The sequence below is a fragment of the Mugil cephalus genome, chromosome 23 (genome assembly GCF_022458985.1).
Source record: "Mugil cephalus isolate CIBA_MC_2020 chromosome 23, CIBA_Mcephalus_1.1, whole genome shotgun sequence".
Lineage (NCBI taxonomy): Eukaryota > Metazoa > Chordata > Actinopteri > Mugiliformes > Mugilidae > Mugil > Mugil cephalus.
This window is the reverse complement of record NC_061792.1, coordinates 15,183,166-15,206,165: the sequence shown is the minus strand read 5'-3', so window position 1 is coordinate 15,206,165 and position 23,000 is coordinate 15,183,166. Positions and strand designations below refer to the sequence as shown.

The window sequence follows — 23,000 nt, the reverse complement described above, 5'->3', positions numbered from 1 at the left end:
CCTAGATATTAGTAGCTCTTTGTAGCTTCCCAGCTAATAGTAGCTCTTCCTAGCATTTCAGCCAATAATAACTCATCTTAGCATCCCTGCCTCCCAGTTGATAGTAGCTCCTCCTAGCCTCCCGGCTAACAGTAGCTCCTCCTAGTTTCCTAGCTTGCTAGCTAATTGTAGCTCATCTTAACCTCCCAGTTTATAGTAGCTCCTCTTGGCATCGTAGCCACCGAGCAAACATCAGCTCTTCCTAGCTTCCTAATCTCCCAGCTTATGCTAGCGCTTCCTGTTTCCCCTGATAAGATCCTCAGGAGACGTGGACATGTTGCCTTTTATCTGCTGCACAACATCTAATCTGAACCGTGTGACGCAAAAGATTTTATTTTTCCTCCTCTTTCTTCTAGAGAATCTTTGAATCCAAAAAAAAAAAATCAAAAATAGTTTAAACAGAAATTTGTATCTCACATTAAATGTGACACAATCTGACATTTCATCTCATTTCCTGGAAATAAAAGTCGAGAGATCCTCAGGAGACGTGGACGTGATTATTTGCCCCACGTTGTCTCCAGTATCTTAAAATATCTTGCGTACGTGGTGAAGCTTGGAGCCGTTGTGGCTGGTGCAGGACTCCTGTTGGTGATGAATGTTTCTGAGGAAGATCTGAAACTAAAAGTCTGAGTGTGTGTGCACAGAAACCTGCAGCATCCCTCCTCGCTCCCACTGGCTGTAGATTGATGGTGCAGCAATGCATTGTGGGAGTCGTTGTGCCTCTTGTGCAGTCTCCTCATGCAGCAGCTCCTATTGGAGGAAGGGGCTCCCTTGCTTTACTGTATCCGGGCAGGTTTTCAGCAGCCACCCTGTGGGGGAATCCACGCACTGCACCTCCTCGTCCTGTCTGAGGGAATGTGTGTTTTTTTTTTTTTTTTCTGTGTTTGTTCTTGAGGAACCTGAGCTCGGCCGGGGAGGAGGCGAGGAGTCAGCTGCGTTGCTGCGAAGGTCTGGTCGACTCTCTGCTCCACGTCCTCAGAGCCTGCGTCAACACGTCCGACTACGACAGCAAGGTGGAGCCACTCAAATAAAGTGATAATTATTGTGAAGATTTACGCCCTGAGGTGAAGTGTTTTATTATTATTATTATTATTACTTTCTCAGATCGTGGAGAACAGCGTCTGCACCCTGAGGAACCTCTCGTACCGGCTGGAGGTGGAGATGCCCTCCTCCCGTCTCCTTGGCAACCAGGAGCTGGACACCATGCTGGGCTTCTCCTCCCCGGCCAAGGAGCTGGACTACCTCTGCTGGGGGAAGAGGAGGCGCGGCAGGAAGCGGGGCGGCTGGCCCGACAGCAAGGTGGCAGAAGATATCATGGATCCACATTAGCTACACAACAAACTCAAACTACGAAAACGGCTAAAATTGTGCTAAACTAAACAATTTTTGACTTTGCAGTGGGACGGCGTCGGGCCGGTCCCGGGCTTCCCCCAGTCCCTGAGGGGGGCGGAGCTGCTGTGGCACCCGATGGTGGTGAAGCCCTACCTCAACCTTCTGGCTGAAAGCTCCAACCCCGCCACCCTGGAGGGCGCCGCCGGGTCCCTGCAGAACCTCTCCGCCGGGAACTGGAAGGTAACGGTAAAAAAAATGCTTTAAAACTTAACTGAGTAATATTTTTTCTGCATAAATCTCTTAAACCACTTCAGCTCTTTACAAAACTACCAAAAAAATCCATCGTTTTGAAGATTCTAACTTAAAGTCACTGATTTTTACAAAAAAAACATGAAAAGTTAGCTATTTTCCATAAAGCTAATATTTGGAGGCTGGGGCATTTTTTTCAAATCAATCTTGAGTATGACCAAGATAAAATATTGATTTAATGCATTATTAGTTTTTGTTTTGTATCAGATTTAAAATAAGTCCCATTGACTCCCATTATAACCGTATTATTTCATCTCTCGGCCGTGACTCAATATAAACATTAATTCTGGAATATTAGGGCTTCATTTGTGAGAAAAATGGTCAAATTTGTCATTTTTAGTGTTCAACATTGAAATCAGCCATTTCCCCATTTTTTTTCTTTTTTTAAATCAGTCTTGGGTTTGATCAAGATTATATAAAATATTGACTTGATTGCATTATTTGTTTTTGTGTAGCATCAGATTTATAAATTACCATTAAAAAAAGTCCCATTGACTTCCATTAAACCCACATTAGACCCTGATTAGACCTGAGAGTGTTTCCTTGACCTTCTCTGATTGGCTGAATGAAAACCACATGGTTCTAAATCTCACTGAGAGGAACGAAGACGTGAAGTTACCACATATGGTTCCTTGCCCCATAAAGGGTAAAGGATGTGCCCCTCTATGGAGCCACCGGTCCACTTAACACCCCAGCAGCTTTAAAAACGTGGCCCGACATCTTAAGAACAATAAATGTTCATGGAAAGATGTCAAGTGTTATTAATTAATAATACAAGATGCACATTTTCAAGGCTGCGTTGCGTTTGTGTGCTCAGTTCTCGGCGTACATCCGAGCGGCGGTGCGTAAGGAGAAAGGTCTTCCCATCCTGGTGGAGCTGCTGAGGATGGACAACGACCGGGTGGTCTGCTCCGTGGCCACCGCCCTCCGCAACATGGCCCTGGACGTCCGCAACAAGGAGCTGATAGGTCTGAAACCACCAAACTTCAACTTTGCAGCGTAGATTAGATCATGTGGTGTGGGTCTGAGGCAACATGTCGCCCCCTGGTGGTGGAATAATCCTTCCAGGCGCATTATGAAGAAACAAGCAAAGATGATTTATTTATTTATGATTCCAGATAGAAACTTCATTATAATGTCCATTAGATTATGAATAATTTAACAGATTTGAAGTATTTCTGACCCAGTCCCGGTTCCTCCTCCTCCTCCAGGAAAGTACGCCATGAGGGACCTGGTGAACCGACTACCCGGCGGCAGCCCCACGGTGCTGTCGGACGACACGGTGGCGTCGGTGTGCTGCACGCTGCACGAGGTCACCAGCCGCAACATGGAGAACGCCAAAGCTTTAGCCGACAGCGGCGGCATCGAGAAGCTGGTGGACATCAGCAAAGGACGAGGGAAAGGGTACAGGCCACGCCCCCCCAGCTGGTGAGACGGAGGACGCCATGTTTATGTGTCTGACGTTGTTATTGTTTCATTTCTGCTCACAGGTACTCGATGAAGGTGGTGAAGGCAGCGGCTCAGGTGCTGAACACACTGTGGCAGTACAGGGAGCTGAGGAGCCTCTACAAGCAGGTGAGGAGGTGAACTTTAAACTCCTGGGGGAGGTCAAAACCAGTGAATTTACAGAGGAGGAGGAGAAAAATGAGAAGAATAAGAAGGAGATGATGGAGGAGGAGCAGAGGGAGAAAGAGGAGGAAGACGAAAAGGAGGAGGATCGAAAATCAGAAAGCAGGGGGAGTAAAAGGAGGTATAGGAGGAAGAGGAGTTGTAGATGAAGAAGAAGAAGGAAAAAGTAAAGTAAAAGGAAAAAAGAAAGTATAATTTACCTGTGTTGATCCCTCATTAAGTTTATTCTTATTTTTAATCTTATTTTTATTCTTATTTTCATTATTTTTTATTCTTTTTTATTCTAATTCTTATTTGTATCCTTAATTTTATTCTTATTCTTATTTTTATTCTTATTTTTATCCTTATTTTATTCTTATTTTTTATCCTTATTTTTGTTCTTACCCATATTTTTATTCTAATTCATATTCTTATTTTTATTCTTATACTTATCCTTATTTTTATTTTTATTCTAATTCATATTCTTATTTTTATTCTTATACTTATCCTTATTTTTATTTTTATTCTAATTCATATTCTTATTTTTATTCTTATACTTATCCTTATTTTTATTTTTATTCTAATTCATATTCTTATTTTTATTCTCATTCTTATTTTTATTTTTATTCTTATTCATATTCTTATTTTTTATTCTTATTCTTATCCTTATTTTTATTTTTATTCTTATTCATATTCTTATTTTTTATTCTTATCCTTATTTTTATTTTTATTCATATTCTTATTTTTTATTCTTATCCTTACTCTTATTTTTATTCTTATTTTCATGCTTATTTTTTATTTTATATTCTAATTTCTATTCTTATCCTTAATTTTATTCTTATTCTTATTTTTTATCCTTATTTTTATTCTTAATCTTATTCTTTGTCTTAATTGTCTATGTGTGACCAGGACGGGTGGAACTACACCCACTTCGTGACCCCCGTCTCCACCCTGGAGAGAGACCGATACCGGTCTCAGCCGACGCTGCCCACCAGTCCCATGCAGATGTCCCCCGTCATCCAATCAGGTGGACGTCAGGTCTAGGACAAGTTATCCCTGGATCCTTTAATGACGATGGTAAAGTTTAATTTATTTATTTATTTATTTTCTCCAGGCGGTAGCGCTACGTCCTCGCCGGCCATGCTCGGGATAAGAAGACACAGCTCCAACTATCAGAGGGCGCAGTCATCTATGCAACTCGACACGTATTACGGAGACAACAGTTTACACAAACGGCAGTACACAGGTCGGTGTGGCGTTCCTCAGGGTTCTGTACGTGTGCCGCTGGCGTTTAATTACGATGCTGAACGTTTTTCTTCTTTCACGTCAGGGTCTGAGAAGAAAACCCCGTATTTCATTGGGACGTATTCCTCCCAGTCAGGAGAGGATTTGAGGAGATCCCAGGTAAAACGTTGTTGTGACGTTAAAAACTTAAACAATGAGTTCATGAACGCTCTTCTATCCATCACCCATTAAAGCTCCGCCCCAAATGATCTGATTGGCCCTGGAGTGAGTCATATCAGCAGGTGGCAGTAGTCTGGATTCATCTTTAAAAGGGGAAATAGGAAGAGCTACTGTTAGCTAGGAGGCTAGGAAGCTCTGAGTAGCTAATATTAGCTAAGAGGCTAGAAAACTAGGAAGAGCTACTATTAGCTAAGAGGCCAGGAAGAGGCTAAGAGGCTAGGACAAGCTACTATTAGCTAGAAGGCTAGAAACCTAGGAAGAGCTACTATTAGCTGTGAGGACAGTCGCTAGAAAGAGCTACTATTAACTTTGAGGCTCGGGGGCTAGGAAGAGCTAGTATTAGCTAGGAGGCATGGAAGAGCTAGTGTTAGCTGTGAAGCTAGGAAGAACTACTATTAGCCGTGAGGATAGTCACTAGAAAGAGCTGCTATTCACTGTGAGACTAGGGGGCTAGGAAGCGAAACTCTTAGCTAAGAGGCTAGGGGGCTAGGTACCATTAGCTGAGAGGCTATGAAACTAGGTAGAGCTAATATTGGCTAGGAAGAGCTACTGTTAACTAGGAGGCTACGAAGAGCTACTATTAGAGAAAATATTAGCTAAGAGTCTGGGAAACCAGAAAGAGCTACTATTAGCTGTGAGGCTAAGTAGCCTTCGGCCACAGAGAAATTTATGGGCGGAGCTCTACCAGATTAGTCGGTCATTAGCTCTGATGCTAATTTGATGATCGTCCTTATCCTCCCAGAACCCAGAGCCATTCTACGACGAACCCGACAGGAAGAACTACAACAGCTACAGAATGTACCTGTCGTCCCCTCAAGGCTTCGGCGAGGACCAGTACGAGGACGATCCGGTCCACCTGACCCCGTCGTCCCCCCCCGACGGCTACGCCAGCCAGTCGCTCCGATTCAAAGCCAACACCAACTATGTGGACTTCTACTCCACCACCCGGAGGCCTTCGAACAGGGCGAACAAGTTCACGGGCTCCCCAGACTCCTGGGTTTAGAGGCGCAGCAGCGTTGGCCGTCCGTCTCCGTGGGTGTCGATGTGAACGTGGAGCCTTGAATGATTGTGTGGGAGGTCGTGGATGCATGTGGATGTGTGTGCATCTGTGTTGAAACTGTGCTGAATGACCAGGGCTGGGTTTGATCCATGCAGCTTTTGACCTTTAATTGGAGCCACAAGAACATAATTAGCATCACGGACCCTTTATCCCAAACAGTAGTGGTTTAAAAACAAAATGATGCTAAATTAAACTTAGACTATACTTGATTCAAGCTACAAATACACACATATCTACATATAAACCTCGTTAGCTGTTGTAACATGGCCACCATATTGGTTAATGGGAATTTAAAAAACAAGGCAAAGTTCCTGAGACCCTGCGTCCTCATATGTGGACATTAGGTTTTATGTTTGTAGCACGTTTTAGCTTAGTGGCAGCATAAGGTCAACACACTAGGTGGTGTAAGAACATGATTTCAGTGGATCTGTTCTGCAGCAAAACCTCATCAAAGTTTATGGTTCTAACTTGTCTATTTATTTTTATTAACTTCTCTAGTTTGATGTGACACCAACATTTAACAACTTCTGTCGGTAGTAACGAGCTACTACGCCACTAATTAGCAAGTTTGCAATCCTGTTGTTCAAGTATTGTAATATCCAGTGAAATAATCCCTATGTCCACGACATTTTTTTTTCAAAGATCAGAGTTGATGCTTAGTTTACTAATTAGGTCCAACTAATCACAAATATCTTGGAAAAATTAAAAATGCACCACAAACAAAAGGTTTCAGGAGGTTAAGATGTTAATTTTGCTTCATCTGAATCAGAAAAGTCGTTATTGCCAAGTATGATTGTACATGCAAATAATTTGTCTCTGTGTTCGTTGCGTGAAAAAAAAAAAATTCCTTGCATGTACGTGTTTTTTAAAATGTTTATTGACCTGAGAAATTAAATTTGCAAATAAATTGTGTAAAAAAAAATAGATATATAATTTATATCCGATTAACTAAATTTACAACTCGAAAAGAACTACTCAAAATTAGCCTAGCCTAGTAGCTTGACTGACTTAGCCTAGCATTAGCCGTCCGTTCATTTGTGCTAGCGTATTATTTGGCATTTTATTAAAACTTGCTAAACCGGATGAAGCATAAACGACCTAAGTAAAAATCAAGTGTCAACCTCCAGGTCGGAGCGATGAAGCCCATGTGGAACAAAAAGCTGCAGTTCATCGAGTGGCCACTAGAGGCTCCAAAAGGGAGCAAATCCCCATAGACCCCCATGTTAAAAAGCCCAACTATACAGCATTATTAAACATGTTTACAGCCTGGTACATAAAAGGATTTTGGTCTCAAAGGTTAATTTCACTATTCATGACAACTGCACGGGGGTGAATCTTTTTCTAACTCCTTTGTTTATTTTTTCATTAAGGTTTAAAATTCTGCATAAATAAGGGCGTTCCTGCTTTGAGTGACTGGTGGTAGCCTGAGCTAACAGCGAGCAGAGGATTGGTCGGGCCCCATGTCCATATTTGGGCGGAGTAAAGCTCATCCAACATGGCGACTGCTGGCTCCGCCCACTTCGGGCTTCATATTCGAGGTTCAGAATCCAGTGGGTGACGTCACGGTGGGTTTGTCCATAAGTATAAACCGTCAGTGGTCAAAAGCTGCTTTTGTTTTCTCTTTTTTCGAACAAACCCGGCCCTGAATTTTGTCGTTTACCAGAGTGTTTGTTCACGTCAACAGATTTAATTTCTCTCTGCAGTAAAAGTGTGCAGTGTGTTGGCTTTATAACATAGATATCAGCATCACCTGGAAAAAAAAAAATGAAAAGAGAGCGTACCTGGGACATATACTATTTAAATAAAAATACTATATGACCCAGGTGTTTTATTTATCTATTTATTTATTTATTTTCTGGAGAAGAGGGTCCTCACTCACTCTCGGGAACCTTTAAAGACTCCTCAGAGAACTGGGGTTACATGTGTAACCCTTTGCTTTCCTGTAATGTTGGCCAAAAAGTGCAGTAAACCATAAAGTATGTGAATCATGTGACAGACAAAAAAAAAAAAAGAAAAAACAAGAAAAAAAAATCTATTTGTACAGATGCAATGGTTCAACCGTCCTGTTACATTGTTGTACTCAATATGTAGGACTTTCTATGTGATTGTGTGAAGAACATTTTTCTATTATTTATTATTTTTATTAATTTTACTCGTGACCCAAATACTCAAACACCCCGTCCCCCCATCTGTCTGTTGTGTCCAAGACCAATGACGACAATGATGAAGATGATGATGATGATGTGCGATGTTACAGAGGGAAATATATATGTATAGGGATTAAAGATTATATCATGACGCCTGAAACTTGTGGGTTTGATCTCGGAAAAACAAAAACTGGAAATAGATCTTTATTCGCTTTAATTGCATCAGGTATATTCAGATGTGTGAAGCCACGACAAAAATGTACATCATGATGAGGTAAACAAACAGCCCTCCCTGAGCATGCCTTTATAACTCGAGCTCCAGTCCATGCAGTTTTCCAGATATGTGGTGATGTTCAAACACATGCTCAGCCGGCAGCATGAAGAAAAGCAGCGCAGACATTTAAATGCATCTTTAAGAGGGTGGAAATAGATTTGTCGTTCTGCGGGTGCTCAGTTGAAGTCTGTTATTCTGACTTTTTCGGGTGTTTCTAAAGGCACAAAGTGTGGCAGAGTGAATAACGAAGACTTTCAGACCATCGGAGGGATTTAAGAGAAGAGCTGCTTTGCTCCGTCCTCGACTCTGATTGGCCGATCAGGATCGTTAACGGGAAAGCAGGACGTTGCAAAAAACAATTAAGAAAAAGTTTTAAAGAAGCTGCTTCAAGGAGCGTCTGATTGGCTGGTCAGTGTCCCTGAATGGCGGCTTGGGGAAATAATTAAAAAAAACAAAAACAGAAGACATTCGTATAGTTTCAACATTTCCAACTTCCAACGTTAGCATTTATGCACCGTTAAATTTAGCTCTGCGTATGAACAAAACAATTACAAAAAAATAAAACCAGATAAACAATACAATGAGAACACGGGAATAAATAAAAATAAATAAATTACAAGTTGGCATTTATTGTAGAATTTGTTTGAATATCTAATTTTCCCCACTTTTAAAAATCCACTGTTAGCATTTATGGAGGAGTAGGCCTACATGTGACGCTAAAGCCTGCAGCTAGTTAGCTTAGCTTACATTACTATAGACTTAAAAGTGTCAGCCGACAGGCTAGCTCTTTCTGTGTTTTTTTTTGTTATGCTAAGCTAGTCTAAATGCTTAGCTAGACTAACCAGCTGCTGGCTGCACGTAAACTATTGTTTCCAAACTATCCCTTTAAATGAATGAATGCTGGTTTGATACTGAATTATAAATCTACTGCTACTTCCCTTTGTGTAAAGCTGCACAAACATTAGCTTCCTAATGTTATGCTAATTAATCCCTCCTAAAATATTTAATCTGATTAATTAATTTTGTCGCCGTACGATCAGAGAATCACAGAAACATGTTGTAACGTGTTAGAAATGAGGGCTCGTAGATCTACGTTCATGTCAGTATTTACAGGCGTTTCTCCTCTGAGCGATGACAGTCTGTGAGGAAGGACTCCCATTGGTGCTCCAAGGGGAGGGGCGGGGCTTGTGGATCCAGGTGAGGTGGTGGTCATGCGTCTGCCTGCAGCGAGAAAGTTTGTTTACCATCTTATCTCCAGTTTCTTTCCACTTGTTTCCAGGTTTTATGCTGAGATGAGCTAGGCTAACCAGCTGGACAGTGACATGCTAAGTATCTCTATTTCCAGTCTTTATGTTAAGCTAGTAAGCTAGTCAAACCACGTGGAGTGAACCAGGCTAGCTCTTTCCACCTGTTTCCAGTCTTTATGCTGAGATGAGCTAGGCTAACCAGCTAGACGGTGGCAGGCTAACTCCTTCCATCTGTTTTCAGTCTTTATGCTAAGCTAGTAAGCTAGTCAAATCAGGTGGAGTGAACCAGGCTAGCTCTTTCCATCTGTTTCCAGTCTTTATGCTGAGATGAGCTAGGCTAACCAGGTAGACGGTGGCAGGCAAACGCCTTCCATCTGTTTCCAGTCTTTATGCTAAGCTAGTAAGCTAGTCAAACCAGGTGGAGTGAACCAGGCTAGCTCTTTCCATCTGTTTCCAGTCTTTATGCTAAGCTAGTAAGCTAGTCAAACCAGGTGGAGTGAACCAGGCTAGCTCTTTCCATCTGTTTCCAGTCTTTATGCTAAGGTAGTAAGCTATTCAACCCAGATGGAGAGAACCATGCTAGCTCTTTGTACTTGTTTCCAGTCTTTATGCTAAGGTAGTAAGCTATTCAACCCAGTTGGAGAGAACCATGCTAGCTCTTTGTACTTGTTTCCAGTCTTTATGCTAATCTAATCAACCAAGATGGAGAAGACCATGCTAGCTCTTTCCATTTGTTTATGCTAAGCTAGTCATCCTAGACGGAGAGAACCATGCTAGTTCTTTGCACTTGTTTCCAGTCTTTATGCTAAGCTAGTCAACCCAGATGGAGAGAACTATGCTAGCTCTCTCCACTTGTTTCCAGTCTTTATGCTAAGCTAGTCAACCTAGATGGAGAGAACCATGCTAGCGCTTTCCACTTGGTTCTAGTCTTTATGCTAAGCTAGTCAACCTAGATGGAGAGAACCATGCTAGCTCTTTCCATTTGTTTATGCTAAGCTAGTCAACCTAGACGGAGAGAACCATGCTGGCTCTTTCCACTTGTTTCTTAGTCTTTATGCTAAGCTAAGCTAACCAGCCGAACAGTGCCATGCTACCTCTCTTTATCACTGTGCTAAGCTATTGTTCATGTCCGCCCCCTGGTGGTAATTTCAGCGTACTCACAGGGTAACTGTTGGCGGCGGTTTCATTTGTGGGCGTAGACGCCACGGCCTCTGATGGAGCTGGAGCTGGGGGGCACCTGGGGGTGGTGGCCCGGCCTGATGGGCTTCGCTGAGACCCCAAAAAAGCAAAACGGTTCATTCACAAACTATTCTTTCACCAGATTATTTACCTTTTAACCACCTGAGCTCACCGATCTGTGCGGAGTACGCCCTGCGGAGCATGTTCTTGACCCGGACGGCCTCCTTGATCCGGTCCACCTCCTGCTGGTAGCGCTTGCGGTCCCCCATGGCGTTCTCCTTGGCCTCCTTCAGGGCGTTCTCCAGGGCTTTGACTCTCTCCGCCGTCACTCTCAGACGCTTCTCCAGCTTGGGCAGCTCGCAGCGAAGGTCAGCGTTGTCTCGAACCAGCTGATACGTTAAAAACACACATTAATTCTCATTTTCCTTCATTTTGGATGTAAAACTTTGTGCTAAAGTCAGATTTGACCAATTAAATTACATTTCATCCCATGTTAAGTGAGAGTTGTTCACACCTTGATTCAAGCTACAAATACACATATTTACACTCAAAATAAAAATAATAATAATCCATACTTTCAACAAATATAAATAAATAGAACTAGAAAAGATGTTATTCTCTCATTAGCACTTAACGAAACGCATAAACGAGCTAAAAGCTAGTTTTTAGCTTTTAGCTTCTAGCTTTTTAGCTCGTAGAAGCTAAAAGCTACAAGCTACAAGCTAGAAGCCGAGGTGTCTCCATCGTACCTGCTTGTGAACCTTTGTGAGCTGCTCCAGGTTGTTCTCCAGGAACGAGATCTTCTGTTTCTGGGCGGCGTTGCTCAGCCCTTCCTCACAGTCCAGCTCTGCACTCTGGTAATAAATAACAATCATAAAACAACAACAGAACGGTCAGAAAAACCAATGACAGTGAACGTTACACATCCACAGATGGAGGAGGAAGAGGAGGCGGAGGAGGAGGCGGTACCTTCTTGACCCTCGTGGTCAGATCCTGAACGAAGAGCTGACGAAGGTTGTGGAGAGTCTGAAGCTCTTTGGCCTGAAAGGAGGAGAAAAGAAAGAAGAACAAAAGGGAAGGAGGAAGAGAGAAAAGAGGAGGAGGAGGAGGAGGAGGAGATGATGAAGGAGGAGCAAAAGAAAGAAGAAGAAGAAAAGGAGGAGGATTGACATCAGAAAAAATGAGAAAAAGCAGGAGAAGGAGGAGGAGTATTGGTTTGATTGGTCTAATCTGACATGGAGGTATCTGGGATGTCCTACACTCAGCGTGGTTCCTGAACACACCGTTGTTTTTGTGAATGAACAGGTGTGAGAGTCTCTGATAGCTAATTAGCTGGTTAGCTTGTTAGATGGTTAGCTAGTTAATTTGCTGGTTACCTAGATAATTGCTTAGCTAGTTAGCTAGATAATTGGTTAGCTGGTTAGCTAGATAATTGGCTAGCTAGTTAGCTGGTTAGGGAATAAACCCAACCAGGGATTGAAGTTGCTGTGACTTAGTTGCCCTCTCTCTACTTAATGTTGTTGTTCCTGAACTGTGACCACATGGCGACGCTAGGTTGCTAGTTAGCTTCCTGATGCTAACAGTATGCTAATTATTATTCATTTATTTAATTTCAATGTTCATTCGTGTCTCATTATTTTGTTTGTAGAAATAGAAGTGTCTCCTCCTCCATGTTAGTATTTCTTTCATTATTAATGCATCTTTCTTTCTTTCTTTCTTTCTTTCTTTCTTTCTTTCTTTCTTTCTTTCTATCCATCCTCACCACAGTCTCCTCCAGACCCTTCAGATCTTCTCTGGCTTGTTCCCTCTGTTCGTTCAGGATCCTGCACAGAAAACCAACATGAATCCATCCATCCCTCCATCCCTCCATCCATCCCTCCATCCCTCCATCCATCCCTCCATCCATCCCTCCATCCATCCCTCCATCCCTCCATCCATCCCTCCATCCATCCCTCCCTCCGTCCACCTACACCAGTCTCTGTAGCTCCTTGTCCTTCTCCTGTTCCTCCGTCTTCAGTTTCTTGTAGTCCGTCCTGAGTCTCTGTTGCTCCAGTAACAGACCCTGGTTCAGACTGAGAGACATGAAAGGACAGAGTGAGACGTCTGGGACCAGAGGACCAGAGGACGAGAGGACAGTGAGACGTGTCCTCACTCTGTCAGCTCGTCCAGCATCCTCTGCTTGTCCTCCATCTCGTCTCGGAGTCGGCTGATCTGCTTCTGATGGACGTCTCTGTGCTTCTCCAGCTGCTCCTCCACAGCCGTCTGGACACACAGCAGACATTCATTCATTTTAGTTTTAGTTTTAGTTTCAGAATCCAGCTACGACATCACACAGAACAAAACTAAATAGGAAAAAACAGACTAAGATAGAAACAGAAAGTAACTCCAGATGAGGTCAATAAGTTGAATGGATAAAATAATAATAATAGTAGTAGTAGTAAATTAAATAATAAAGAAAAGAAAAGAAATAATTTGTTAAAATAAAATATGAAAAAATAAAACAAAATAGGAAAAAACAGACATAAGATAGAAACAGAAAATAACTCCAGATGAGGTGAATAAGATGAATGGATAAAATAATAAATTAAATAATAAAGAAAAGAAAAGAAATAATTTGTTAAAATGCAATAAAATAAAAAATAAAATAAAAATAAATAAAATATAAAATAGATGTGGAAAATAAGATAAGGTTAATAGGACGAATAAATAAAATAATAAAGAAAGAAAAATAAATAAATAAATAAAATAAAATAAATAATTTGTTAAAATAAAATAAGAAAAAATAAACCAAAACTAAAATAAACCAAAAATGAAAGAAATAAACAAATATAAGCCAAAATAGAGGAAATTAAAAAATAAAATAATTAAAAATAATATACTATTATAAAATAATAATTTGAAAAAAATAATCAATCAATTATCTATAAAACACGACACATACATGTCGTCTCCTTCTGGACGAACCTACCTTGAGTTCCTCGTCTCTGTCCAGTCTGCCGATGTCCTCCTTCTCCTTCACCTCGTGCCTCTTCTCTGGAGGAGGAGGAGGAGGAGGTTATGAGGAGGTTATCAGGAGGAGGAGGAGGAGGAGGAGGAGGAGGAGGAGGAGGAGGAGGTCTCTACGTACCCTGGGTCTGGAGTTGTCCCAGTTCTTCAGTCAGAGAGTCCAGAGTCTCCTCCAGCTGCCTCTTCTTCTGCTCCATGTTCTGCATGTAGTCCGTCAGAGACCTGATCCTGGCCTGGTGCTGGACGGGGACACGGGACAACAACAGTCTGTCCATCCATCCCTCCATCAATCCCATCCATCTACCCATGGTTGCCTAGGTGACGGCGGGCGGTTACCTGGGAGACGAGGAGCTGACAGGAGGCCAGCTCCTTCTCGTTGGCCTGGATCTTGCGGAGGACGTCGGCCTGGGAGCTCTCCAGCTGTTTGCTGCGGTTCACCAGAGACTTCACCTCCGACTTCATCCTGCTGATGTAGAGCCGAGCCACCGTGAACTCCTCCTCCACCGCCGAACCGTTCCCCTTGGTCTCCAGGGACTGACCACAGGACAACGGGTTTCAGGGGTTTCAGGAGTTTCAGGAGTTTTAACAGACAGAACCTGCACTGAGCGACTCAAAGGGACTGAACAGCCTTAAGAACATGAATGTACAAGCTAACAGATTATTTTAGCTGCTTATTTAGCTAATTGTTTTTAGGCGTTTTTTTAGCAGAGTTTTTGGCTAACGGCTTTTTAGCTAACCCAATTTTTAGTTAGCTTATTTAGCTAGTTGTTTATAGCTTTTTTTTTTTTTTTTTTTTTTATCTAACTGATTTATTTAATTCATTTTAAGCTGTTTTTGTAGGTGTTTTTTAGCTAGCTGTTTTTTTTATCTAATTTATTTAGCTAATTGGTTTTAGTTGTGTCTTACCTAACCATTTTTACTTAACTGTTTTTTTTAGCTGTTTTTGTAGGTGTTTGTTAGCTAGCTGTTTTTTAGCTAACGTTTTAGCTGTTTATTTAGCTAACTGTTTTTTTTAGCTAATTTATTTAGCTAATTAGTTTTAGCTGTCTCTTACCTAACCGTTTTTGGTTAATTGTTTTTTTTTTTGTTTTTTTGCTGTTTTTTAGCTGTTTATTTAGCTTACTGTTTTTTTTAAGCTAACAGTTTTTTCCAGCTAACTGTTTTTTTAGCTAACACATTTTCAGCTACTGATTTTTAGCTGTTTTAGTACGTGCTTGTTAGCTAACAGATTTTTTATTAGCTAACTGATTTTTTAGCTGTTTACTTAGCTAGTTTTTTAGTTTTTTTTTACTGCTTTTAGCTAACCGTTTTTGTTAGCCGACTGATTTTTTTTTTTTTTTTTTTTAGCTAACTGTTGCTAAAGTGCTAATATGTGGGGTTGCTGCAGTAGCTCAGGTCCAGGTTCATCAACACTGGTCCCAGAGAATGACGTCCATGGAGTTTTCCTTCCATAAATCTAGAAGCTTCATATTTAATGATGGTGAAGGAGCCAGATACTCAGTGTGGGACCTTTTTATTTTTCATTTTTTAGTCCAGTAGTGTAAATCTCTTTAACAGGTTTGTCTCACCTTGACGTCCCCGGTGCCGATGATGGCTCCGATGTCTCCGAGGTCCCTCAGCAGCAGGTTGAGGACCTCGGCGGCTCTTTTCCTCTGGAGGCCGTTCAGCTCCTGCAGTTGACTCAGCTCCCTCTGCACCACCGACAGCAGCGCCTGAACAAAGACGCCCCCACCACCCCCAAAACCAGGTTCACTTACAGCAGGAGCAACCTCCACCTTTTCTCCCGCAGGTTATTCACAGTGCTACCGTCTTGTGCTGCAGCTCCTCGGTCAGCTGCAGGTTGGCCTGCTCCCGCTCATCCACCTCCAGGCTCTTCTGGTCGAAGTTGACGGCCAGCTCCTCCAGAGCCTGCAGCACCTCCTTCACCTCCTCCTTGGCCAGCTCGTTCTCCGTCTGCAGCCGGCACAGCTCCTCCTGGATCTTCTCGTGGTCGCGGCGCGTCGACGCCAGCAGCTGAAAAAAAGGAAGCGTGCAGGTTTTTACGTGAGACGTTGTTTATTTATGCCAATATATAAATAGAAAAAAATGTGAAAGAATATACAAAAAATACTGAAAAACATACAGAGGAAAATAGAAATGTAGCGACATTGGTTATATAATAGTGAGGTCGAAGCTTGTGCAACAAAAAAAAAGGAGAATAAATGCAAAATAAATCACAAAAAAATATTTAAAAATAAATTTGACTCAGTTTCCTTAATTTAATTAACAAATAAAATGTTTTTAGTGAAATCAAAACATAATTGAGTCCTGCTAAATGCTAACTAGCTTGTCCAAATACTGCTAGTAGCTATTTCTGCTGAGTTACACAGATTAAACAGAAGTGCAATAAATAAAATAGATAAATAAAAATTAAAGGGGCTAAATGAGGTTAAATGCAAATAAGCAAATACCTAAAAAATAATATAAATAAAATGAATGCATACATTTACCTTTTAACATTTATTTATTTTTAACAATATTTTAAATAAATAAAATACATATATCACACAGCTCATAAAACTAAATAAATAAAATAAATAAATAAAAAATAAATTAATAAACACAATGTAGAATGAGAACAGACATCAAACTAATAGGATGAAATAAAATAAAATAATACATTCACGTTGTCCGTCTAAATTCATGCAAACATTTTTGGTGCATAATTAATTTCGTTTTCTGCATCTTTACGCCACAAGACTTTTTAACGAACCTCTTCCTGGTCCATCATCTGCTCCTTGAGTTTCTCTGCCAGCTGACTGTGCTGGTTGATTTCATCGTCCTGAACAAAAAATAAATAAAAAAAAACACGAGAGAATTTAAAAATCTGTGCAGGATCTGAAATGTTCCAGATGTGGCAGCCGACGTCGTCACCTTATCGTCCAGCTGTTTGTACAGGTCGCTGATGTCGTCCTCGTATTTGCTCCTTTCCTCACAGGTCACCGATACCAAGCCTCCTCCTCCTCCTCCTTTCCTTCCTCCTCCTCCTCCTCCTCCTCCTCCGGCCGGCAGCAGGTTGTCTATGATGGGGGTGTTGTCGTACGGCTCCACGTTCTTCTGGTCTTTGGAGCTCAGCTGCTCGTCCTCGGGGACGTTCTCACCTGCAGCAGGTTATTAAATGCTAACTCATTAGCACGCTAGCACAGCTGTTCTACACATCCTGCTTTATGCCATTAATGAAACAACACATCCACACAGGATTTAGTCACAGAAACTTCTGTGGATTTTAGGTTCAAACACTGTTCTCTTAAATGTTGTCGTTTAGTTTTTCTGTGAATATAAAAGTGGATTTTTTTTTGCGCTGCGGTGAATCGATCCACTGACGTTTGGTTCAGTCAACAAACAAACAAACAAAGAAACGAGAACCGAGAAGCTGCTGTTTGATGAATGTCTGACTCAGGACGGAGGCAGAAACGCTGACTCTGCATCATTTCTGTGCGGAGGGGGGAGGAAGGGGGAGGAGGGAGGGGAGGAGGGTTTCAGCGGTTGCCAGGCAGCAGAGGATGAGTGTGGACCAGATCTCACCGTTCCTCCAGCGGTTCAGCTCGGCCTCCAGCCTCTGGATGACGCTCTTCAGACCCTTGTTCTTCTCCTTCTCCTTCTCGAACTTCTTCTTCCACTCCTCGGCCGTCAGCTCCAGGTTCACCGACACCGTGTTCTTGATGGTCTTAGCTCTGGACAACAAACCAGATAACTGTGTTATTTTATTTATTTATTATTATTTTTTCACTCGGAGCTGCAGAGCTGAGGCATAAAGTTTGCATTTGATTTGTGTCGTAAAAAAAAACGTTCAGACTCGACTCTTGTGCACATTAATCTGTGTTCATTACATAACCGGTCGTTACTGTTTATTAAGTTACTCTCTAAACGAATAAAGGACCATTAAAAGGTTCTAAATAGAGCTCTGCTGGGAGTTATTCTGGGCTTTAGGAGACAAATAAAGGAGGACGGTTATAAATAGATGCAGAGTGGGACTCTGAGCCATCTGGTTGTTATTTTGCAGCCTTGACGTCAACAAATAAAGCCCTGACTGTGTGTCTGGGTGATGTGATTGTAGCGGAGGAGGCCGGGGACGGTACCTCTGTCCGAACATGAGCGTGGACTTGGTCTCGGCCTCGTTGTAGACGGACGGCGAGCAGCAGATGATGATGGTGGTGCGGCAGTTTCCTCCCAGAGAGTCCTGCAGGATGCGAGTCATCTTGCTGTCCCTGTACGGCACGTGGGATTTCTGAGGAGGAGCCGCTGCAGATGAGTTTTCTCACCCTTTATCCCGTAATTAACTAAATAAGAGTCAGAACAGAACTCACGGTTCCCTCGGCCAGAGCTGAGATGACGTTCCCCAGCGCAGACAGAGATTTGTTGATGTTCTTGGCCTCGTCCAGCACGGCGCCCTCCGCTCCCGTCTTACTCACCTGTGCAAAAGTAGACTTTATTAGATTAGCATCAGCTTTAGCTACGACTGCTACTGCAGCCCCCGCCCCCGTGACCGACCTTCTCGCTCCCGGCCAGGTCGACCAGGTAGAGTTTCCCCGACAGCTTCTTCTCCGTCTCGATGTTTTCCTGCTTGATGTTGATGAGGAAGATGCTGTGGCTGCGAGAGCTGTGCTCGTTCATGTCTAGAAATAAATGTGAAAAGGTTTTAGCATCTACATGAAGGTTTCTGACCTGGTTGATAATAAACGATACGTACTGGTCACAGCCACGTGCCGATTAGCTTTGCCCTCATCGATAACGTCCATCACCTCCTCTGGACTGGACACGAAACGCTCGGTGCAACCCTGAGACAGACGTTAGCCCGCGTTAGCTACGCATATTTAATTAAAAAATAATTAAAATAATAATAGTAAATAAATAAACGCTAAAGGCACGAGATAAGGGAAATAAATAATAATAAATCAATGCAGAAAAATTACATTAAAAACGAGAATGAAAAAGAAAAAGGGGGAATTAATAAGTAAACTAAAAAAAAAGTTAAAGCGGCTAAATTAAAGAAAAAAAGAAAAGGCTGAAGGGAAATAAATTTAAAAAAACGTATAAATTAAATGGAAAAAATAAAAAAATAATTAAATAAAAAACAAAAATGTGCCTATGACCAAAGCGAGAATATAAATGAATAAAGAAATAATAATAAAAAAAAAATAATGCAAATAAAGCAGAACCAACATAGATTAATAAATGCATAAGATTGATTTTATTTTGCTATTATAGTTTATTTACCTTTTACCTTCAATAAATAATGTGAGTTGCACATTTGTTGTCTGTATCTTTCTGCAGACATAACGTAATTTAACGTAAGCTTTGTTAATGATCAGTTGTTTTTCTTTTAAATATTTTTAGTTATTTGTGTAAAGTTGTGTTTGTGCAGTAAAATAAAAACAGGAATTTGGTTTAAATATATAATAAATAAACTAAAATTGAGGTGGTGAATGCAAATAATTAATATTTATTTATTTTTTAAGTTATTTAAGTTAAGTTTGTTCATTTATTCTTGACTCTTCCTGCTTCGTTTCTCCCTCTGAAGCATCTGTTACACGACAGTGACACCACAGACGAATAATCCTGATCTGAAACTAATCCTGATCTGAAACTAATCCTGATCTGAAACTAATCCTGATCTGAAACTAATCCTGATCTGAAACTAATCCTGATCTGAAACCATTTATTTATGAGTGTAAAGTCTGAGGACTCATCACGACCAACCTTGACGTAGGGAACTCTGTTTTTGTCCTCGTGCACAGAGAGGTTCGTCTTGGACACTTTAATAAAAAAAATAAAAAGAAGAAGATCAAATGTTAAAAATTCAAGTTGTTTTAATTAAACAAAGAGCAAAGTAGCATCACAGAGTCTCTGCGTACCGTCCAGGAGGTCTCTGATCTTGTCCAGGTAGATTTCAAAGTAGGAGACCTGCACCGAGACACAGATCAAACTTAAAACGTCCTAATTCTTTTAAAAAGTGGCTTAAATTCTGCAGCAGAAAAACTGAAAAGCGTGTCTGACCTTGATGTGGAACTCGAGGTTCTCGTCCATGGAGTAGATGTGGTCGAAGATGTCGTGGGCGATGCGAGGGATGATGCCCATGAGCTGAGGGTCGTGGAGTTTTCCCTGAACGCAGAGGAAGAGAATGTAAAGAGTTCGGAGGTCGGATTAAAGCATTAAAAGAAGAGGCAGTGAATCAATGTGGATTTACTGGTTGGTTTAAGTCTGTTACACAATAAACGCTGCTTTAATAATCTGTCTGCAGGAGGAAAGGTCAGAATATCCACAATAAACACATATATACGTACAATCTTAAAGATTTAGAAGACTTTTTCTGTGAAGTAGTCACGGGAATGTTTTGCCCTTTCTCTCTGGAGGAGTGTTATGGCCACCCATGAGAAAAAACATTAGAGGAGGAGGATTTTTATTCATCATAACCTTGAGAAAAAAGTTAAAATTTTGGGAAAAAAGGTCGAGAAAAAATTTAATTTTGAGAAAAAAAGTTGAAAATTTCAAGATAAGACTCAAAATGTTGAGGAAAAAATGAGAAAAAATAAAACAATTGACAAAAAAGTCAAAAATATTGAGAAAAATAAATAAATTTCAAGAAAAAGTTAAGAAAAAGTGAAAATTTCAAGAAAAAAAATCGAGAAAAAGTTAAACTTTTGAGGAAAAAATTAGAAAAAATAAAACAATTGACAAAAAAGGCGAATATATTGAGAAAAAAAAAATTTCAAGAAAATAATTGAGAAAAAAATCTGAATTTCAAGAAAAAAAGTCAGAATTTTGAGAAACAATGGGAGGAAAAAAATCGAAATTTCCAGGAAAAAGTAAAAAAAAAAGTTGAAATACTTTGTCATGAAGTTGACCTTTAAGCCGTAACGTATGCGTATGGTACCGCCGATACTCACAGACAGGACAGGGGTTTAATTAGGGCTTAATTAATAATAAATATTAAGAATTTAAAATTGTATTGTGATTATTTTTTCTGTTTTATTGCTGATATATTATATTGGACTGTTTCATGTCAACAGGGACTTGGATTTAGTCACATACTGTTGCTGCCGGTTTGAAGGTCTACTTTATTGGTGCGTGATGAAAAATAAATCTACCTCCTCTTATTTTTTTCTCCTGGGTGTCTCTAATACACTTCCATAGGTGTCTTACTTCCATGGTGTGAGTTTTCCCAGAGGACGTCTGTCCATAGGCGAAGATGGTCCCGTTGTAACCTCCCAGCACATCTGGAAAAAATAAAAAAAACACCGTCACTAAGAAGCCAAAGTTCACGGCTCCATTAACCAGAGTCTGAGAGCAGACGCTCGAACCTTTGACGATCTGTTTGGCGCATTGGTCGTACACCTGCTCCTGCGACGTGTTGGGAGGCAGCACCCGGTCGAACACGTACGGTTTTCCCTGTAACAGACACAAACTCAGGCTCAGACGCAGCACAGCAACAAAATCTAATCAAAAATCTGATTTAATGCACCAAGAGGCTGATGGATGGGTTGTTTCTGGAAATCAAGAGTGATTTTACATGTGAGAAAACTCCTGAACAAAAACTCATGTGTGCATGACAATGAAATGAAACGGCATCAGTTTTTACTTTTAAAAGGTTTTAATTTAACTGTGGCTGCAAACGGGATCTTGATTAAAACGTTTCTCTTTTAAAAGGAAACATCTGCACAGGAAGAATCAGGTGAAGCTCAGTTTCAGGATTCAATAATGCATCACACACAGGCTGAGGAAGGAAGGAGGTGCGGTTGCAGCGAAAAAATCTAAAAACATAAATAAACGTAACAGTTTAATAGTTGACTTCCCGTCCTCCAGAGACATTATACTCACTTCTTTTCAACGTAGCATCAGTAAATATCCTCCACATCCGTTACTAACTGTGGTTTTTAAATCAGGATAAACTGATTGATGGTGATAATGGAACAGCATGAATCATTCAGAGCTGCTGCCTCTGAAACAGGGAAGGCTTCATTTCCTGTCTTTTAGATTCTGTCACTTTGCTCCCAGAATAAAGCTACATAAACGGCTTGTCCGTGTTAGCTCCACCCGCCTGGGACTCCAGGGAGCAGAAAACAAACATCCCCTAAAAAATCAAATGTGAGGTGAATCTAAATGCAGTACTGATGCTCATGAATCAGCACATTTAAAACGGTGAGTCAGCATGAGTGACCTCTGACCTCTGCATCGTCTCCCTGTGACTCCCTGCAGGTTAGTTTTTCATTTTCACAAGAATAAGAATAAAAACCACTGCGCACTTGGCGCACAGAGCTCCTGCAGAGCTCCAGGTGACTTTCACCTCCTCCTACCTGCACACAGTTAAGCAGAATACACGGAAACACCAGAGGGGATGACTTGCCGTTATGAGCACAGTGTCGTCCTCTTTGAATTTCGGGATGTATTTGTCTCCTCTGGTGATTTCGGCCTCGTTCAGGGGCCTGAAGCGACACATCACCCTCACCCCGCACTCCGCCGCATCCACCATGGCTGCTGCTTCCACCTCCACACAAATAAACAAACACACAGGATCAGAGTTTAGTCCGGTTCTTATTCAGAGCCTCCTTCATCCGAGCCGAGCATCTCCGGCTCTCAGCTGCGCCATGACCCGGATCAACCGCAGCGCTGCGTCCCGGGGAGGAGCTCACCCTTCCTCGGTGTCACGGGCCTCTCTCTGCGGCGCTGACACCGATAAACCGCGCAGAAGAACCCCGTCCTTGTTTCCTCCAACACTCGTGTCCGCAGAGGAGGAGGAGGAGGATGCGCAGAGACAGCCGCAACATCCAGGGTGGCAGTAGAGGCGCGCTCCCGCACGCTGCCGCGGCGCGCTCATGTGCTCCCATCAGCGTCTCTTGTGAGCGCGCGCACAGTTTATTCTAAAAGCTTTACTTTTATTTTATATGTAATTATTTAGCATTAGCTCGTTTGCGACATTTTATAAGACGAAACAAACATACTTTAGACATTATTAAGAACTTAAGTCCAGATTATTTATTTTTTTAATCAAAACGTACATTAAAACCAATACAATTAATTATTAAAGTGGTATTAGAAGTCTTAGAAATATAAAGACGAACTGTACAAATCAAGTTATTAACAGTGGATTTTTACTGACTGTCTTAATCGAGCTACAACCTTTATATATTTATTTTTAATATGTTCATAAATTATGAATGAAGAATATCCGTCCCCCTATGTCATAGTACAATATGTGCAGCGTGCAGTAAAAGTATGCAGTGTGTTGAAAAACGTCATAGTATAGTATGTTTAAAAAAAGTCATAGTAAAGTATGTTGAAAAAAGTCATAGTATAGT

The 23,000-nt window shown here is 41.3% G+C and overlaps 2 protein-coding genes across 6 annotated transcripts in view; one reads left to right on the top strand and one right to left on the bottom strand.

The window, feature by feature from the left end:
* Nucleotides 1-8,676, top strand: part of LOC125000636 (plakophilin-4-like) — a 30,574-nt gene extending 21,898 nt beyond the window's left edge. For 3 of the 4 annotated variants that reach the window (XM_047576229.1, XM_047576227.1, XM_047576230.1), the window contains exons 13-22: nt 935-1,052; nt 1,144-1,338; nt 1,438-1,617; nt 2,498-2,648; nt 2,892-3,084; nt 3,171-3,255; nt 4,198-4,315; nt 4,403-4,534; nt 4,619-4,692; nt 5,495-8,676. In XM_047576229.1, coding sequence (XP_047432185.1) covers nt 935-1,052; nt 1,144-1,338; nt 1,438-1,617; nt 2,498-2,648; nt 2,892-3,084; nt 3,171-3,255; nt 4,198-4,315; nt 4,403-4,534; nt 4,619-4,692; nt 5,495-5,755 — 1,507 coding nt within the window. In that variant the 3' untranslated portion in view covers nt 5,756-8,676. The remainder of the gene's footprint in view (nt 1-934; nt 1,053-1,143; nt 1,339-1,437; nt 1,618-2,497; nt 2,649-2,891; nt 3,085-3,170; nt 3,256-4,197; nt 4,316-4,402; nt 4,535-4,618; nt 4,693-5,494) is intronic. The other variant, XM_047576228.1, reaches the window with a different exon arrangement.
* LOC125000641 (kinesin heavy chain-like) lies at nt 8,128-22,503 on the bottom strand. 2 transcript variants are annotated; one of them, XM_047576237.1, is made up of 27 exons: nt 22,335-22,503; nt 22,049-22,189; nt 21,006-21,093; nt 20,848-20,921; nt 19,702-19,806; nt 19,560-19,608; nt 19,405-19,460; nt 18,395-18,482; nt 18,196-18,320; nt 18,012-18,116; nt 17,784-17,932; nt 17,230-17,378; nt 16,579-16,805; nt 16,418-16,486; nt 15,472-15,678; nt 15,234-15,377; nt 14,002-14,199; nt 13,787-13,904; nt 13,628-13,692; nt 12,812-12,921; nt 12,630-12,731; nt 12,422-12,482; nt 11,629-11,700; nt 11,409-11,513; nt 10,832-11,048; nt 10,642-10,749; nt 8,128-9,454 (listed from the first exon to the last, which is right to left on the bottom strand). In XM_047576237.1, exons 2-26 carry the CDS (start codon nt 22,172-22,174, stop codon nt 10,664-10,666), a joined length of 2,895 nt encoding a protein of 964 aa, XP_047432193.1. In that variant the 5' UTR covers nt 22,175-22,189; nt 22,335-22,503; the 3' UTR covers nt 8,128-9,454; nt 10,642-10,663. The 2 variants fall into 2 exon arrangements, with proteins under 2 accessions (XP_047432193.1, XP_047432192.1); XM_047576236.1 differs by having other exon boundaries at nt 22,049-22,497.
* Between the last annotated feature and the right edge of the window lie 497 nt (nt 22,504-23,000).